Here is a 20,484-nt window from a genome sequence, read left to right on the forward strand (position 1 = left end):
GGAACCTGCCTTATTTAAACCTCAGACATTTAGTTTGGTTTGCTCTTTGTTGTTGAAGTGTGTGGCGTCACCATGCCCAGATCAAAAGAGCTCTCTGAGGCCTTCAGAAAGAAGGTTATAGATTCGTAAACGAGTCTGGGAAGGGATTTAATAAGATCTCCAAAAAATTTGAAATCAATCATTCGACTGTCCGGAAGATCATCTACAAGTGGAGAAGATTCCAAACAACTGCCAACTTGTTCAGGCCAGACCGCCCCAGCAAGTTCAGCCCGAAAGCAGACCGCAAGATGCTGAAAGAAGTCTCTAAGAACCCCAGAATGTCATCACGGGACCTACAGGTAGCTCTTGCCACTGTTGATGTCAAAGTGCACGAGACTACCATTAGAAAGAGGCTGCACAAATTTGATCGACAATGGGAGGTGTGCCACGAGGAAACCTTTGCTGTCCAGAAAGAACATCAGGGCAAGACTAAAGTTTGCCAATGAACACCTAGGCAAAGACCAGCACTTCTGGAACAATGTGCTCTGGACACATGAGTCAAAGGTAGAGCTATTTGGCCACAGTACCAGAAGACATGTTTGGCGAAAACCAAAGACAGCATTTGACCACAAGAACCTGATACCAACTGTAAAGCATGGTGGTGGAAATATTAGGGTTTGGGGCAGCTTTGCTGCATCCTTTTCCTTTGCTGCACCTCTGCTCTGGAATGACTTGCCTTCCTCTGTTCGACATGTTGACTCTCTTCCTGCCTTTATAACCTCCCTCAAAACCTATCTGTTTCACAAGTCTTTCAAAGTCTAAGTCCTGTTTTCCCTTTGGTTTGAGCTGGGACAGAGATCGAGAGTATGTCTGTGTACATGTGCGGGGGAGGGAGGGGAGGAGAAGGGAGAGTACACTCCTGTGGGTTTTGAATGGGGAGGGAGAGGAATAGGGCAAGAGTAAAGGTGTGTCTGTGTGTGTGTATGTTTGTGTATGTGTGTGCGGTATGTGTGCGTTCGCATGACAATGTAAAGCGCCATGACGGTCGTTTACTCTGCTTGATTGGGCTATATAAGACTCCTTTATTATTATTATTATTATTATTATTATTATCAGGGCCTGGGCAGCTCACCATCATAGAATCCACTATGAATTCTTCATTGTACCAGTGGATGCTTGAGGATAATGTGAGTCCATCTGTCGGAAAGTTGAAGATCAACCGAAGGTGGACCTTGCAACATGACAATGACCCTAAACATACCAGTGAATCCACCAACGAATGGCTGAAAAGAAAGAAATAGAGGGTTCTGGAATGGCCAAGTCAAAGCCCGGATCTAAATTCCATCGAGATGTTGTGGGGGATTTGAAACGAGCTGTGCATGCAAGAAACCCCTCAAACATCGCACAGTTGAAAGAATTCTGCATGGAGGAGTGGGCAAAAATTTCTCCCAGTCGATGTCAGAGACTGGATTCGGTTATAAGAAACGTTATAAGAAACGTTATAAGAAACGCTTGAGGTTATAAGAAACAGTTATAAGAAACAGTTATAAGAAACGCCTACTTGAGGTTGTTTCTGCCAATGGGGGCACTACCACCTATTAGAGCCAAGGGTGTACTTACTTTTTCCACATGCAAATTTTGAATTTATATTTATTTTAATTATACAATGGACTACAAAATGTAAATGTTTCATGATATTTGTTATATTATATCACCTTTATCTATCATTATTGTTGAAATGAAGATCAAATAGCTGTATGTTGAAATATGTTGAAAAAGTCAAAACTTTACATGGGGTGTACTTACTTTTTCATGTGACTGTATATATATGTGTGTATATATATATATACACATATATATGTCCTATATATATATGTCCCAGTGTCCTATATATACATATATATATATTTTTATATATATATATATATATGTATATATATATACACATACATATACATATATACGATAAGAGCCGTTTGTCTGTCTGTGTGTGTGTGTTGTCATTTTTCTCAGTGATGGCGAAACGGATATTCATCAAATTTTTAGAGGTTCGTCAGTGAGTACCAGGGAGTGTTTAGGCAAAAAATAATAATGAAAAACTGAAAATCAAAATTTGGGGGGGGATTAAATTAAATAATAATAATAATTGAAAAAATCGCTTTATAATGCCTAACTGAACCTTTGTAACTACTGTATATGAAAGGTAACATTAAATTATCCCCGATTAGTGTGTGCGTGTGCGTGTCCGGGGGGGAGAGTGGGCGGGGAGGGATGTAATATTGTAGCGACCCATGGGTCCTCCAAGCGAGACCAGCAACAGAATCTCCTTGCTCCAGCCGGTGACGTCACCGGCGGACAACCTCGGCGCCGAGGTGGCTGGTCACGTGACCACCAAAGCATGCCGCGCATGCGGTTATAATCCTTTGCACCTGTCGGTCACGTGACCACCAAAGTGCGCCTCGCCTGAGAGGCGTGGCTTTCGGTTTCTGTTGTGCTTTCTGGTTGTGATATATATGCAGCCCGATAAACGGGCTTTGGGAGAGTTCCCGAGTTGGTTTTTACAATAAACATCTTCTCGGACGAGTTTGTGTCTTGCCCGTCACTTCGTCCGTCTCAAGCAAGAGCCCTGCTCTTCACTGGTGACCTCCGACTGCCCCCGAACGGATTCGGGGGCTTCAAACGAACACGACAAGCGCGCCCTAGCCAGGGAAGCCACCTAAGATGGTGACGCCAGCTTCTCCTGCACGGCTTCGGGCGCAGTTTCGACCGTGGTTTCGACATACCGGAGTTTCGGTAATGACGACGGCCATGACTATGAGGTTCGCGTACCGCGCTCGGCTCCTCCTCTACGACCGGAGGGGCAAACCTATTCCAAGACCCTCCGAAGGCACGGCTGCTTCGTCACCTTCGCGCGCACTGACGTTGGCAGAACGGCTGCTTCGTCACCTTCGCGAGCACTGACGTTGGCGGAACGGCTGCTTCGTCACCTTCGCGCGCACTGACGTTCGCGGCACGGCTGCTTCGTCACCTTCGCGCGCACTGACGTTAGTGGCACGGCCGCTTCGTCACCCTCGAGCAACTACAACTACAACCGCAACTACTTCTTCGACCCTGCATCCTTGGGAGGCCTGTGAGGAACCTCGGCAGCCTCCCCCGAGGCCTTGACCAGCCCCTCGGTTGGCTCACCCGCTTTTCGCGTGCACCGCTCGAGCCTTCTCGGCACTGCACCCGCGAACTGCAACCTCGGGAGGCCTGCGAGGAACCTCGGCAGCCTCCCCCGAGGTCTTGACCAGCCCCTCGGTTGGCTCACCCGCTTTTCGCGTGCACCGCTCGAGCCTTCTCGGCACTGCACCTGCGAACTGCAATCTCGGGAGGCCCGCGAGGAACCTCGGCAGCCTCCCCCGAGGACTTGCCCGGCCCATCGGCCGCCCCCCGCCCACTTCACCTCCCGTCCGACCACCCACCACCACACCAGATCCCCCCCCCCCCCCCGCGACTGGCCAGGGGTCGGTTCAGTCGGGTCATCCGGGCCCCCCTCGGGTTGACCTTCCTGGATCAAGTCCATTCTGGGGGGGGCGTGTGTAGCGACCCATGGGTCCCCCAAGCGAGACCAGCAACAGAATCTCCTTGCTCCATCCGGTGATGTCACCGGTGGACAACCTCGGCGCCGGGGTGGCTGGTCACGTGACCACCAAAGCGTGCCGCGCGTGCGGTTATAATCCTTTGCACCTGTCGGTCACGTGACCACCAAAGCACGCCTCGCCTGAGAGGCGTGGCTTTCGGTTTCGGTTGTGCTTTCTGGTTGTGATATATATGCAGCCCGATAAACGGGCTTTGGGAGAGTTCCCGAGTTGGTTTTTACAATAAACATATTCTCGGACGAGTTTGTGTCTTGCCCGTCACTTCGTCCGTCTCAAGCAAGAGCCCTGCTCTTCAATATCATATTAAATATAAATTTTCCTTATTGGGTGTAAGTAGAGGAATAGAAAAAAAAAGGGGAATTTTTTTTTGATTTCTTCAAAATGTCAACAGGATTAGAACATCACCGGGCAACGCCGGCTACTCCTGCTAGTATACATATATATACACATACATTTCCATACACATAAACACACACACACACACATACACACACACACACACAACACACACTAAAACAAATGTGAGAATGAAACATCAATATTAATACGGCCTCAGATCCCCCATACGGCCTCACATACTCACACACTGAATGCCGCATAAGCCGATAACAGTCACCTGTCCCATTCCTTCGGGAATGGTTGACATTAATAACACTGCATGCATAAAATAATGATGAATGTATATCATCTAGTTTCTAGTTTGACAGTTTCTCGTTCAAGGTTAGCGGACCCCAGTTATTGAATGAACTGCAACATGGGAGGTGGCTATAATAATTTATTTTTATGAAAACAGCAAAACGTTTGAATATTTAACCATTATTGCGTCAACATCGAAGCCAAAAAATTTTTAAAGTCCTTTTGATCGAGAGAAATATTATTGAATACCTTTAAAGTTGTCCTTAGTTTGGAATAAAACAGGGACATTAGGAAGCAAATCTACAACAACAGAAGGTCAATAATTATTTATCATCCAAAGTCCATGTCCTTAACAACACTCCTTCAACGACCTGTATGGGATCAACACCAAATGAAATAAACAATAAACCGTTGACAATGAAAACCTCTAGGGAGCCGTTACACGTTGCCTGGAACATAGACGGAAAGTCTTTGGCGAGGAAGAAAGGCAGAGGTCTATCTCTCAGGGATTTCTGCATTTATTTTTGCATCATTGTTTACAAAATAAGCAGTGCAATGAACACTTGCATGACTTGCTGCATTTATGTCTCTGCTTTTCATACTGACAAAATAGTCTCTGGGTCGCACAGGGAGCATTGCAATCACATGTGAAACATTCTCACTTATGAGAGCAATTTATATGATGGGAAATTTCTTTAATAGCTGTGAGGCAAAATGAGCCTGCGGAACAAAATGCAGCGACAGTTTGGGAATTTTGACGTCACAATGGGTTCCATTGTCACCAACTATTTGCTTATGGCTACAGTCGAAAACTAGAACGGCACTCAGTAGAGAGCATACCTCCGCCTGGTTGGCCATATCACTCAGTGGTGAAGAATCACTTAAAAATTATACTAGCTGGATCCGGATCTGGATCTTCACCAAAATTGAATCGATTCTTCCTCGTCACACACACAACCTGCCCATCAAGTTTCGTCCAATATGTCCACAACTTTTTGAGATATCCTGCTATGTATCGTTTTTGTCCCTATCTCCCAATGGTGAAGAATCACTTTAAAAATTAAATAATTCTCATATCCGAATCCATATTCAGATCTTCACCAACATCGAATCGATTAGTCCTTGTCACACACCTAACCGGTCCACCAAGTTTCGTCCAAATCTGTCCACAAGTTTTTGAGATATCCTGCTATGTATCGTTTTTGTCCCTATCTCCCAATGGTGAAGAATCACTTAAGAAATTCTAGTAGCCGGATACGAATCCGGATCTTCACCAAAATGTAATACTTTCGTCCTTGTCACATACGCTACATCTCCATCAAATTTCGTCCGAATCCGTCCACAACTTTTTGAGATATCTTGTTCACAAACAGACAGACAGACAGAGGTGAAAACATAACCCCCATCCACCTTTGGTGGCAGAGTTCATAATTTGGGTAAACTTGAGTTGTTACCGAGGTAGGTCTTTCGTGTTGCAGGTCTACAAGTGTGGTGTGGTTGTTATTGTTGTTGTTGTTGTTGTTATTGTGGTTCTTGGTAGGGGTCTATTTTTGAAATGTGCATCCATCGGTCGGACAGCTGCCAGATGCACCCAAATTTGTCACTTGACTCCACCCACCATGTCATGCAGACAAAAATAATATGGCCGCCATCTTGGTTTTCTGGTCGGTCAAAAAGACATCAGGTTTGTAGGTCTCTGCTGATTATATATTGCCCGGGTTTGTTGCGTCAGATTTCCATTGGCTTTGCTTGGGTGGAGTGTTACTCACAATGAAGTCGGCTTACCCCCATAAACATCTCATGATATGTCAAAGAGAAATTATCTATATAATAATAGCGGAAGGACTCGACTTTGTTATCCCTTTTACGCCGCACCCAGTGACCCGATGCCCACGGCACTAATGGATTTACGATCTACGAACCATGCTCTTTGTTTATCACGTACAGCCATACTCGAAAAATCTGAATTAGCCGACGTTGGGGCCCAAAAGCATCCGATTAACTGCCGATACGACGCCATCTTACGACGCCATCGTATTGGCGTCTGCTGGGCGAAGGCGAAGCAAGCCGTCCGCTGATTGGACAGGCGAAGGCGAAAGCAAGCCGTCCACTGAGTGGACAATCCAGAGCATGCATTTGTGCCGGTGTCGGCGATCGTTGTTCATATACGCACTCTTCATTCTCATCTTTCTTCCTAACTCTTACTCGGACAAGCAAATCCCCTATGCCATCCATAATGGTACACTCTATCCATACACCACATCCTCCCTTCCGTGGATGTTCCACGGGTTTCGGCTAGTTAGTAAGGTTTAATCAAGCCCGTCGGTACACGTTACGTAATTTTTGAACAGCCCCATGTTGGGGTTAAACAATCTGTGTCCATGTGACTTGAATCAGCTCGTTCTGATAAAAAAAAAAAAAAAACCCAAAAGGGCACAACCGGTAAGGGAATAAACAAACAGGAAAGGAAGAGAGGGAGAGAGAGAAAGGGGAGACCGCTAAAACAATGTGCAAGTAAGAGGGTCGAGTTGGGAAGGGATAATGGGAGTAAATGAGGATCATGGGTCAGGATGGGTGGTGACACGAGTTGGCAGACCACCGCCACAATGATTTTTGGCAATTTATCGACAACAAAAAGGGCATGACAGTTTCCACAGCTGGAAAACTGAGTTACAGAGTTGTAAATCTCCCTAAATCTTCTTGGTTAATAAAATGAATTCTCTTGCAAGGAATATCGACACAGGAGGGGAGGCCATTAGGCCCACCATGTTTTTTTTTGAATAAAGTTTTTGATGTGACTCGACATCCCAGACTCATAGCGGACGATCTAACTATTACACCACCGAGGCGGGTTCGAGAAGAGTAGGCGAGTTCTTCCACTGAATGCTAAACTGAGCAAATGCTGTCACATTCAACTTCCTCCAACAAAGAATGCTTGTCTCCTGATGATAATATTCACATGAAATGAATGTCTCAAGAAAGTTGTTTTTCAATTTCACGTCATGATTACAGGGAAATGCTTGTTATCTTGGCACAATGCATTTTATTTTCTCATTCGGGAAGGGTTCAACATTAAAATGTAAAGTTGCATTTCTTCACAGGAGCGAGGCTCATGGAAGAGTAAATTTCATAGAATAAAAGTGACAGCCATGTTTTAATTCTGTTCATTTTAAGCAGAAACTAGAACGCCACTCAGTAGAGCGCATACTCCCGCCGTGGGTCAAGTTGGAATAGTACGATTTCACAAAAGTTTGAGGGAGTAGTTCAGTGACAACACAAGACAGGACAACACAAGACAGGACAACACAAGACAGACACTGCACAGATATATATTTAGAATATATAGAAGATAATGTTTAAAAAAAACAAGGCAATTCCACTTACATTTTCCGATTCAGCGTTCAATTCTATATAAGTGAGTGTATTTTGAGGCATGTGTGACTTCAAATAAAATTGGAAGCCAGGAAAACGTTCGTTTCATTCCTTAGGGATACAACATGTAAAACTGGCCCAAACGTCAAAACAAAACTCGCTCATTTTAAGTCGTACAAGCTAATGCGACCACTAATTCTTCTGGGAAGAATCCCGTGCACATGCTTGTCACACTTATAACTCACCTAAGTCTTTATAAGTTCATCAAATACTGACACCGCGATTGACATTCGCTGAGGTAAATATTGATATCTCTTCTGAGGTAAAAACAAACAAACAAAAAAAACAGTTTTAAAGCATTATACGTATCAAACGATACATTTTATGAAACGGGGAAACCGAATACACACTTTGGTGGTTTTAAAATGACAGAATATGTCTTTATTAGAAAAAAAAAAGAACCTTGAAGACGACGCTGATAAACAATACACCACTCTAACGTATAACCACGAGTTCAAACTACATTTACAACAAATATGAAAACTATTTTCATATCACAATGTTAAATATAGAATATATAGAAGATAATGTTAAAAAAAAAATGAGCCCTATCTTCCAATGGTAAAAAAAATCCTTCAAAGAATTCCTGGATCGGGAATAATATCCTGAGCTTCACCAAAAACTAATCAATTCTTCCTTATCCCAAGGGCAATCATCCCACCAACTTTCATCCAAATCCGTTCAGAACTTTTCCAGATATCTTGTTCACAAACACACGAACGCACACACACACACACACACACACACACACACACACACACACACACACACACACACACACACACAGAGACACGATCGAATGCATTACTCCCTAGCGGGAGTAATTACAGTAGTAAAAGGAAATATGGATTTTGTAAAAGGAATATTGGAAGAGGATTATTTCCTTCTACTACATAAGAGAGATGTTGGTCTGTCTGTGTGTCGCCATTTTTCTGTTTGTTAAACGGATCTTCGTCAAACTTTCAGAGGTTCATCAGTGAGTGCCTGGGAGTGTTTTCGGCAAAAAAAGTAAAAAAAAAAAAACATTGAACAATTTTTGATTTTTTTTTTTTTTTTAGTTTTTGGGGAGTTAAAAAAAAAAATCGCTCGATAATGCCTAAGCCATTTTCATTCGCATAAATAAATACAAAACAATCACCAGACATTTGAATACAATTAAATCAAACAATTCCGGAAGTGTACAAAGTTGGTAGTACGGCTTCTTCTTCTTCCTGATCGGCATCACACGTAACTCAGAAACGTGATGAACGTCACATTCACCCCCCAGCATATATATGAACCCCCTTCCTCTCCTGTCTCCCCCCCCCCTTCCCCCCCTTCACCCCTCTCCCCCCACCCCCTTCCCCTTCCCCCTCCCCCCCTTCCCCCCTCCCCCTTCCCCCCTCCCCTTTCCCCCTCCCCCTTCCCCCCCTCTCCCCCTAGGGTGGAGGCCTCGTCACCCTCCACCCGATCATGTGCTGAAGCGATAACACCACCATAGTTTGGGTACGCCTTGGAGTTAAAGCTTGATTGGTCATCCGTCACCCAGGGGTGTTAATCCCATCGGTGAACACGACAATATATATATGTAAAACTTTTATTTTATCTAAATATATAAAGTATTATATATATATATCTATATATATATATATATATATATATATATATATATATATATATATATATATATATATATATATATAATATAATATAATATAATATTATATAATATATGAATTCATATGCATTCATAATATAATATAATATAATTATAATATAATATAATATAATATAATATAATATAATATCAGCCTGGTGTTGGCTTAGCGGTCAGGGTGCCGGCTTGGGATCCTCAGATCCTGGGTTCGTAATCCCGGTCGATCGCTAAATTAACACCAGGGGGGTTGACTCAGCCTGTCATCCTTCCGAGGTCAGCATAATTGAGTACCAGCTTGCTGGGATGAATGATCCTGGTGTGTACCCCAGCCTAGAACAGGTACACCGTATCCCTGCGCATTGTAAGAGGTGACTAAGGGTTGGCACCAGGAAGGGCATCCGGCCATAAAAACATTGCCTCAAAACAGGGAACCATGATTGTCATGGGACCTGCAAGGCTAACCCCTGCTCTAGTGGGGAAAATGGCCTTAAAACGATCATTCATTCATTCATATATAATATAATATAAATATACATATATAGTAGAATAAAAATATGATATGTATATATACTGTATATATATATGCCATAATAATTTGATATTAGTTATATAAGACGTCGGTTTGATTGTATTCTGCACCGTGCATCCTGGAAAATGGTGTGTCGGCCTGCATCAGAAATACTCCACCGGGAGCATTTTTATTACTACAAATTCCCTATTGTACTCTCCCATTTCCAAACACGACAAATTCCCATCAAGAGCAATGAAAAGAATAGTAGCTTTTATAAAAACTCACAGCCAATTCCAATTATTTGTGAAACATTATTTCTTATCTTGATCAATCCATAAATGGGTGAATTTATTTCCATCTACGTGAATGCAATGATGATCACTACCGTTGTGGTTTGATCGATTTTAAAGTATGCCTCATGGCTGGCAGGATAGCCTGGAGGTATGCACACTATTACTCACCACTGAGCTCTCTAACCTCGGTTTGAATGTCGACCCAGCTTATAAACTGTCAGTCTGGTGTTTTTCAGGCAAGGCGAGGCATCCATGTGTGTGTCATCCCTCTGATGGACGATAAACTGGTGTCCCGAATGCCGCCATTAGTTGGTGGATGCTAAAGATCCAACGGTGTGCTTGGCGAAGAGTAATCGGTCTATCGGTAGCTTGCTGAACAAACGACAAATGTCTGCCCTCATCTACAGGAGATACTATAGCTTGATGGTGGCTTAACGGTTAAGATGGTTGGCTTAGGATCTTATGGTGCTGAGTTCAAGCCCCAGCAATACCAAAATAACACCAGACAGATTGACTCAGCCTTTCATATATCCTTCTGAGGTTGGCAAAATGAGTACCGGCTATGGGGAAAGGTGAACCATTTGAGTGTCCTACATCAGAGTGGTGACCTGTCCAGGATTGTACCCACTAGCCAATGAAATCTACCTGAAGGCACGAGGATGATCATCCAATCTGGGAGGGCTATTGTATCAGCAGCACAGCCACACTCTTATAGCTAATGATGTAAACCAGCAACAATGTGCTGCATGAAAGAAGGATTTTGAAATAAGCATGAGCGAGGAGGCAGAAATGTGGTTGAATTATGTTACTCTTGCATCTCTTAATTGCAATGAGAGGTTGACACAATAGCTCAGATGTAGCATAAACGGCTTTGAGCTATATCACCTGCATTTGAATACCTGCACTAAATAAACTTCACACAGGTTGTGCGTTGCATCAACGAATGCGCCATCCTTCGGTGAAGACGTTATTCCGGCTGTCCGATCTGATAAAATCTATTTGTGGACATCATCAAAATCGCCGGTTTCGTTTGGAAAAATAAGTCAGGTCATTGTGTACCGGTACCGTAGCTAAAATCTAAATTCCTGTCCTAATCTACAGGGGCATTGATTGCATCAACAGCAAAGCCTCTGATGGACGATTATGTCTTTAAAACAGCTGTTCACCACCATCTCTTATCTTCCCCCATCCAAAACCTTGATCTTTTCTACCCCCGCTAATTCACCCCAGATACACTTTTTCGAAATTCCAAATTCTTTCCTGGAAGTCCTTGCAGTGTCCTTGTGTTTTATACTTCACCCACTCCCCCCAAGCCCTCCCCTTCCCACAGATCTCCCGATGTCCCTGCTCTCAAAAGTTGTGCTTGTGTGCTTCCCCCTCTCTCCCCATCTTGTCTACCGCTCCCCTTATTATATGTTTTATTTGTCCTTTTTTTTGTGATTAATGTTAGCTCTTTCACGAGCCTCGATCTTGTATTTAAAAAAAAAAAAAAGCACTACCTCCGTAAAAGATGTAACCATCAGCCAGGTGCTGCATGTGAATGAATGAATCACAATGGCATTGTGAGTTTGTTACCATGGACACTGCAACGGGTACATTAAAACTTTCATTATATTGTTGTGGATTTCTCGAGCCCGTCGACGTACAGAGGGGGGTTACACCCTTTTCCCCCTTCGAGCTTCGAGTCCACGAGGCCGAGCCGCCACACCCGTAGCGAGCGTGCGGAAGGGTATCGGGTCGAATCCCCATGTACCTTCGGTACACACGCCGCCACGAGAACGGGCACTGGACCTCGCACGGGCCACGCTAATCGAATACGCCGAGCGGTTTGCGTGTCACGTGACTCGTGCCGTTAATTCTTATTGAACCCGATTGAGTGGTCTTATTCGTGCGATGCTGGGCCAATGGTGTGAAATGACGTGCACGGTCAAATGAAAGGAAGAACACAGGTTCATTTACAATTTATACAGTGATCAGGGTAAAAAGAAGAGACACAGAGCAGATACTTAGTCAATCTTACTTAATCCCTGGACAAGGGCCCACTCACTCACGCAGGGAAAAGAAGGAAGGAAAAGTACGCGCTCCAAACGCGTCCTGGCGCCGTTCGCTCCGGACAGCTCGCCGGGCGTGGTCCTCGAAGTGTTCGCGGCACGTGTGCAGGGAGCTCAGGCAGGGAAATCGTGCGTCTGTGGCTACGGGGGGGGATCGTCCTCACAAGCGCGATTAACAGCCGCACAGGGAGAGTTCGTGCACAAAGAGAGCTGGGGGCGGAGAGCGTTCGTTCACAGACCTCTTGGACAGAAACTCTGACTGGGGCTCTGACTCTCCGACACTCTGACTTCTTACTCTCACTCTCTCTGACTGCAACGTCTCTTTCTCAACCTCAGCTCCGACTCTCACTGCTCACTCTCCCCTGGGTGACTGCTGCGGCTGAGACTCACTCCGACTGGGTCACTGGGGCACTCACTCCGACTCTCTGGGTGACTGCTGCGGGGGGCCCGGGGCAGGGTTTTATAGCGCCGCCCCAGAGTCTTACCCGAATGTTCCAAGCCACTCCTTTGGGCCTGCCAGACTTGTTCTAGGCCCTAGCACATGGCATTCTAGCCCAATTGTGGCCTACACTTACTGGCCTGCTCAACGCATACTAACACAGGAAAGGACTATGCTTACATTTAATAAGAAATAACTGAACTAAGCGAGGCTACATGTGGTGGTGCAACTACCTACGAGGGGGGTTATCCTCTATTCCCACAACCGCAACAATATGTTATCACTGAATGAATGACAATAATGACAACAATAATTTAATAACAACAACATAGATGGGAAGAGCAATGGCTTTATAACAGCAGGCATTGCATGCAACTATAAAGGTGTACATTGTATCCATTTTTCATCTCTGGTGCCGTTGCTACTGCGTCTCATGTTACCATTCAACGGTTGCAAAGCAAAGTCATTTTCAAAAATTCAAATTATTTAAATTAATAGAAAAAAGAATACTAAGTGAGAACTGCAAGAATGTTGTGAATGACTATGACACCCGATAACCTCAAAATCCTCCCTTAGTTACAGCATGTGGCCCGCATAGTAAAGTGTGAGATGAACCAGACTTAAACATTTACCCTAAATGCTTATATGAACCTCCAGAAAGCGTTAAATGGTCTGTTTGACCCCGATCGTTGTGAGAGTGGCAAGCTATTATTAGAGTACTGTGGAGCCCTGGGCAGGAAATATGGGGCAAGAAGCACCCCCACCTATCCAAACAACCCAAGCCTGCGCACTGACGTTGGTCCAACGTTGGTCCATCGTTGGTCCAACGTTGGTCCAATATTAGTGTACTCGTTAAGATATAACTGGCTATATGTTCAGTATCATAAATGTCAGCAGCGGAAGGCTCTCTGGCTGAGTTTGTAATGAAAAATGTACAAAATGATTGATGAGGGTGTGTATATGTCGAGGTAAAGGTGCAGGGGCAGGAGGCATTTGGGCCCACCTTTCCTTTCCTTCCAAGAGCATCTTGCCCCCTATTACTACGCTGTTTGCTTCCGCTCATACAATATACTGAGCCTACTATCACTGATGAGGGTCATTCGGCTTGCTTGCTTCCTACCAATTCCACAATATTACCAGGTAGTATATCTATGTGCAAAAGAATGCCCTTGTTTTTTCTATTTGGTGGGAAAAGTTATCTTTAATTTTAAATAATCTTATTTAATTATGAAAGGTTCAGATGTTGTTGCAGAACAGTGTGAAAATGTCACTCATCTCGGAAATATTAAATATTCAAATAAAATCCAATCTGCATAATATAACTGCTTTTGAATTGAAAAATCATTGTTTCAGAGTTTTCTTTTGGAAGACCTGCCATATTGGAATAATTTTTCAATGTTGGGGTGAAAATGCACACTCGTACTGAACTGTACTGTTTTACTTTGTAGATAGTTATGGAACTTTTAATTATCCCAACAATGAATAACTTCAAAATTGGATGAACATTCCATATGAACCCTTAACCGATGCCCATGAATCCCACCAGAGCTCTGTGCAAGACTGGGGACAGGAGATCGAGGAGGGAGCGGTGTACAGCGTGTGCCTCCGGAAAGTGCAAATTCAACAGGCGGCAAATAAGGGGGCTCGTTTACTTGGGGTAACTTTACAACACGGAGCACTTAGCTGACAAAAGTGTTTTGTGGACTCTGTGCTGTACACTTGATTACTCACAAGGGCCTTCAATGACATTCTTACACCATATACACTTAACCGCCTCCCTTAATACTCTACCCTGTTTTGTCCATCTCAGATTGATAATAGGCAGTTACCACCAGGGCACTTCATAAGTCAATTTGAAACATGCCGGATCCGTACAATCCGTGCCGGGACTTTGGAGAAGCTGGTGGAGAACCTGCTCCTGTCCTTTGGTGACAGTGAATCCACTTATATGAGCAGCTTCCTGGCTACGTACCGGGCCTTTGCTACTTTGCAGGGCATCCTGGAGATTCTTCTGAAAAGGCGAGGCACACCGCCGTGAATCATAAAAATGATGTTTACTGCAGCGTGTCGTAAAGTAAGCTCAATTTGCACCATTTTCACTCCCTCATCTGGAATGTACCGATGACTATGTGCAGGTATGAGGAATGGGTGAACACCGAAAGGAGCAATGGACTTGGTGATGGAACCACAAGAGGAAAAGACTTTTTCAGGAAGTAAGTTCAGTTTGCTGATTTTTATAAATCCAATCCATGTTCATGCAGTATGAATATCAATACAGGTAGCCAGAGTTTGCAGATTTGTTACTACTCGTGTTTTGTGATATTACCTTCATATATATCTTCAAATCTAAATGTTTACACCACGTGTTTATTACATCTATTTATCACATCTGATGCCGGTGCATGGTGGAGGTCCCATACCCTTGAGCATGTGCAACATTGGTGGTTATGTGGGCAAATAGACCAGGTGGAGGAAGACCAAATCCTGTCTGGAGGGCCAGGTTACTCAGCAGCCTTTGGAATAGAACCCACACCAGTGAGTTTGCAATGCAACAAGAGTTAACTGAAGACGGTGGAGAGAAAGGGGATTAACTTTTTAGGAAATATAACTTGAGAAAATTAAGATGAAGAGGATGCTTGTTGTAAGAATTTTTTTTACTGCAACTGATTCCATTCACATCATTCTAGGGCTGTGACCTCCATCTTCATTGTTTGGTTTGATCAGTATCCTGAAGATTTCCTCTCCGACCTGGCCTCGTTGCGTCTCCTACTGCCCTTTTTTGCCAAGATTTCGCCTGGCTCTGAGGCCGAACGTCGGGCACACAGCTTGCTGAACTCCAACGCACAGCTGCACCTCACTCAGGAAGGTATGCCTAGCCAAGATAGACGAGGCATTTCCCCAAATAGCTTTGCTGAATAATAGGATAATCAGTTTCCAAAAAAAAGCCCATTGTGTCACAGCAGAATGCATCTCCATTATCTATGGAATATACGGTATTCCAAAATGCAATGTATTGTGATTGTCGGATGTGTTCACGATGCCATGGATATATTTCCTGCGCTCTTTCCTCAAGGGACATTCCCACTGGTTTGGTTATTGTGATGTCATTTTAGTGGAACGTCGAGTGCCATCGAGTGGTATCGTGTTTTCCCTTGGCGAGGAGGAAGACGTTGAGGTGATTGCAGAAGACGAAAAAGTGGAAATACTCACATTCTCTGCTGAATCTGTGGCAGATCAGCTCACGTTCATGGATTCTGTAAGTAGCGCACTGAGAGGCCGAGCAACAAGGAGTCATCTACGTGTTATGTTTGCAAAAATGTTGGAATATTTACAACCCTCCCCTCTTTCTCACGTATGCCCCACACATCCGGCTTTCCTTCCTTCTTCCAGTACTTATCTCAACACCCCTTCCATATCCTTTTTTCTTTCCACTTCTTCCCCAACTCTTCTGTCATTTATTTTCTCATCTCTCCTTTTCTTGCTTTTCTCGAAATATTTCTTCCGAATTTTCCCAACTCCTTTCTTTGCCAACATAACAGGTAGATGGCCTAGAAAATTCTGATTGCAGTGCACAGTTGTTTGGGTGTCAGAACATTTCCCGATGCAAAGTGCTCATTATCACCCCACACGGTTTACACAGGAACTCTTCCGGAGAGTCATCCCTCACCAATGCCTGGGCTCCGTGTGGTCACGTAGGGATCAGCGGGGTAACGGTCACCTCGCTCCAAGTGTGCGTGCCACCATCACGCAGTTCAACGCAGTGACTTCGGCAGTCCAAGAGACCGTGCTGCGGCCTAGCGATCGTTCCTCCGGACCACGTACCTCGGCCCTTCTGCGTGCACGCATCATCGAGCAATGGATCGATATCGCTCAGGTTTGTTTTACCCCCATATAGTGTTTTCTATTACATCTATGCAGTTGCAAAAACATTTATATCTAAAATACTGTGGGAATGCAGGTCTGCAGTTCTTATCGCTCAAGTATTCTATAATATCCCAAGGTTAAGATGTGCAACGACACTTGATCTAGCATTCCAACTTTTCCAAAGCTATTTGATGCCTTCTTTACCAAAGCCGCACAACAAATCGCTTCAGTGACAATGACAACGCCCCTTTATCCCACATTTTCTCATGAGTTCTCCTGGTTATGCACAGGATTGCCGCATCCTCAAGAACTTCTCTTCTCTCCGTGCGATTCTCTCGACCTTGCAGTCCAATGCCATCCACAGGCTAAAGAAGTCTTGGGGATTCGTTTCCAGGTCAGCCATAGGTCAATCGATCCTTGTTTCACTTGTCAATATCAATAATGCCATCACATTACTCTTTGGGATTTTTCTTGACCTATTTTTCTACTAGATTGAGTGAGAGATCCCAGTAGATTTTTGTAAGGAATAACATATCCTTGAAATCATGTAGTTTTATTTTGAAATGATAAAGGTTTGTGATTGCCAAATGTTCACTGCGTTTTCAGGGAAAAGATTTTGATCTTTGATGAGCTTTCGGAGATATTTTCTGACGAAAACAACTACCTCATGAGCCGCGAGATCCTGATGAAGGTGAATCATGGAATTGTCCCAGCAAGAAATGCGGCTTCTGTTTGTGCAAGTTGTACCCTCCAAAACAACCTTACGCAGCAGATAAATTGCCGAGTAATCTTTCTTGAAAGGCACAAACAAGTGGAGAAGTTAACAGAGTGCGTCAAACACTAATCATGAGGTTTGTTCATTCATCCTGTTTTCCTGAATCCACAGGAAGGAACATCAAAGTTTGCGAACATGGAAAGCTGTATCAAGCGCAGCCAGAAACGTTCCATCAAGCGTCTGCAGTCTCAAAAGGAGTTGGTAAGTTCATGCGGCCTGAGTAAAAATTAAAAAATATTTTTGCAGTGTTCTCATTGACATTGGTCAAAAGCAACAAAATATATTGTGCAAATTATTATCTTCTTCAATCACAGGGGCTCATGCAGGGGACTGTTCCGTACCTGGGAACATTTCTCACGGACCTGACGATGCTGGACACAGCTTTGCCAGACTTTGTGTATGGTGGCCTCATCAACTTTGAGAAACGCCGGAAGGTAAATGTCATTCCTCTTGCATAGCACTTCCATTTCATCTTTCTTGGTGTACACCCTTTGTTCCTCGAGTTGATACATTTTCAATATTCACTTGTACACACATCAGATATCCTGAAACATTTGAAACAAATCATTACGAGTGGTTTTGGATGAAGAATCAATGCAGTATTCTAAACAGGAGCTGATTATTTCTCTTCATGGAAGATATCATTTAATCAGACAGGAAAGACAGATCCATGGTGTCTGAACCGCCCCCTCAACCCAACCCTACACCTTCCCCCGCTTCTCCCCTTTTCATGAAAAAAAATTCATTGGAATTATCACTTCACCCAGTGCTGGCCGAATGCTAGCAGGATAGCTTAGAGGTATGCACACTCACCTCTTAGCTGTTTCACCGGGGGTTCCAAGCTCGACCCAGCTATAAACTATCATCCTGGTGTTTCACCTGCAGAGTGATGCACCAATGTGTGTGCCATGCATCCAATTGATGCCAAACCAGAGAACTTATCTGCAAATACTAAAGGCGTTTGTGGATGTAGAAGATCTCGTGGTGTCTTTCATTAACAGTAGGCAGGTCAATGCCAGCACATTGTAAAATTACAAATTCCTGCCAATAAATTGTCGAGCCTGGCCAGCCTGTGTCACAGTATGACTTGCACATATAAATGGTAGCGGAACTAAATACTTAAAACAATTATTTTAAATTAAATTGTCAGCTGATTCTCACAGCAGGCATTGCATGCTAAAGCTCATTGGGAAGTTTCACAAGCATATGTAAATGGTGGCTGAAGGCGTTGATAAAAGAAAATGAATTCCTATATTTCAAAGTGATATGAGGCTCATGGTGGAGTTTGTAATATGTATGTATACATATGTATTTTTATGTATGTATGTATGTATGTATATACATATATATATATATATGTATATATATATATATGTGTGTGTGTGTGTGTGTGTGTGTGTGTGTGTATATATATATCTATCTATAATTCCACTAATCTCTGTCTGTGTGTGTGTGTGTATGCGACCGCTGTTTCTCGACAACTACCGGTCCGATATACTTGAAACTTGCCAGGTATATTGCTGGGGACCCGAGGATGTGCCTTTTCAAGGTTTCATATTAATCGGACAAGTAGTTACCGAGCTATGTCCAAAAAACGATTCAACCAATCAGAGAGCAGCGAGCTATCACGTGTGCCGAACGTGCCGAACAGACTCTGCCTCGGACGGCACATTTGAGAGCGTATTCATTTATTTCACGTTGGCAAACTATGTTGGCGTTAAACTATGTTTTAAAACTAATTAAAACTACTTTGCGATTCATCGTAACTGCGATTCGTAACTGCCGTTCGCTTTGGCTTTGCGAATGGACCAAACCATTTCATGTAAATAGAGGGGGGGGATTGTCACCGTACTCGCAAGCCGTTCGCTTTGGACCAAACCATTTCATGTAAATAGAGGGGGGGGATATAATTTTAGATATAGATATAGTACGGGCATGCCCTAGTATATATATATATATATATATATATATATATATATATATATATATATATATATATATATATATATATATATATGTGTGTGTGTGTGTGTGTGTATGTATGTATATATATTGTTACGGACACGACTTAAGATGTTGCTTGACCGAGCGGAATGGCCGCCGTGTTCGCACAGTTTACCCGATTCTTCCCCAACTCACCCGATTCCACTCGAACGTTGGCCGAATCGCGCTACGCTAAATCAATGATGGAAAGGACACAACGGCTGGGATAAATGAAACGACACAAGGGGGTACAGTTCTCAAGACCTCCGGAGGAGGATATAATTGGTGGTGCAGAAAAGGGTAGATTACACGGTAAGAGGTAAAGCACAGAAAAGATGGGCACTTAGACACAGTCTTATCTTATCCCCGACAGACCACAGACAAACGGGACAAGACTGACTTACACAGGGATTGATGGCAAGGAAGGACAGGCAGTCGATAGCACAAGGTGCACCTTGGCTCAGGGACAGGATACAGCACGGTCCAGTAGATGCAGGGAGGTGTCACAGCGCTCGGTTGGTGGCGTCTCTCTTCCTTCAAGTCCAGCGCGCATCTGACATCACCTCCCTCTTCCTGCGCATGCTCAGCGGGGAGTGACACGCCCTCGGCTCGTTGGCCCCGCCCCAGATGGGATCGGTCCGCCGCTTCTATTGGGTGCGGGGGGGTTACCGGGCTCCGCCCTTGACGAGGAGCTGACAGCGAGCCCCTGCGTGGTAACCCCGTCGGAGCACATGTTCAATGGCGGCTAACCAAGCCGGAGTGAGGACGCACACTCCCCGCGCCGCCGCCGCTGTTGTTGTTGTTGTTGTTGTACCATGAGGAAGAGCTGCGGGGAGGTATTGGGAGGTCCTAAACTTTCTAACGGTGCCATACAATCACATTCTGGTGCAACGAAGAGTCAGAATTAATGGAAACGAGTCCTTAACTGACATAGACTAAGAATAACTAGCAAGATGTCCTATAGTTGTCTACGTGAGATGCGGTGGACCTGGATGCGACATTTAATGGGGGAAATAGGGGGAGGTCGGGTCTACAGAGTGTTGTTTACAGAAAATGGGACTAGGGAATGGGGGATTGGGGATAGTTGGGAAGTATTGGGGAAATAGGGGAATATTTACAAGCGGATATGGATGGAGGCCAATCTCATATCCGCAACAATATATATATATATATATATATATATATATATATATATATATATATATATATATATATAATATTAGGGTGGCCAGTTTTTATATAGT

At 44.0% G+C, this 20,484-nt stretch overlaps 1 protein-coding gene across 1 annotated transcript in view; it reads left to right on the plus strand.

Moving 5' to 3' along the window:
• Window positions 1-20,484, plus strand: part of LOC137432680 (ral guanine nucleotide dissociation stimulator-like 1) — an 85,002-nt gene that overhangs the window by 17,244 nt on the left and 47,274 nt on the right. The window contains exons 2-11 of the mRNA XM_068124777.2: window positions 14,165-14,275; window positions 14,429-14,637; window positions 14,754-14,831; window positions 15,306-15,484; window positions 15,732-15,874; window positions 16,259-16,492; window positions 16,773-16,876; window positions 17,089-17,173; window positions 17,369-17,458; window positions 17,572-17,691. Of these exons, the coding sequence (XP_067980878.2) occupies window positions 14,165-14,275; window positions 14,429-14,637; window positions 14,754-14,831; window positions 15,306-15,484; window positions 15,732-15,874; window positions 16,259-16,492; window positions 16,773-16,876; window positions 17,089-17,173; window positions 17,369-17,458; window positions 17,572-17,691 (1,353 nt within the window). The remainder of the gene's footprint in view (window positions 1-14,164; window positions 14,276-14,428; window positions 14,638-14,753; window positions 14,832-15,305; window positions 15,485-15,731; window positions 15,875-16,258; window positions 16,493-16,772; window positions 16,877-17,088; window positions 17,174-17,368; window positions 17,459-17,571; window positions 17,692-20,484) is intronic.

The sequence above is a fragment of the Myxine glutinosa genome, chromosome 8 (genome assembly GCF_964187855.1).
Source record: "Myxine glutinosa chromosome 8, kmMyxGlut1.1, whole genome shotgun sequence".
NCBI lineage: Eukaryota > Metazoa > Chordata > Myxini > Myxiniformes > Myxinidae > Myxine > Myxine glutinosa.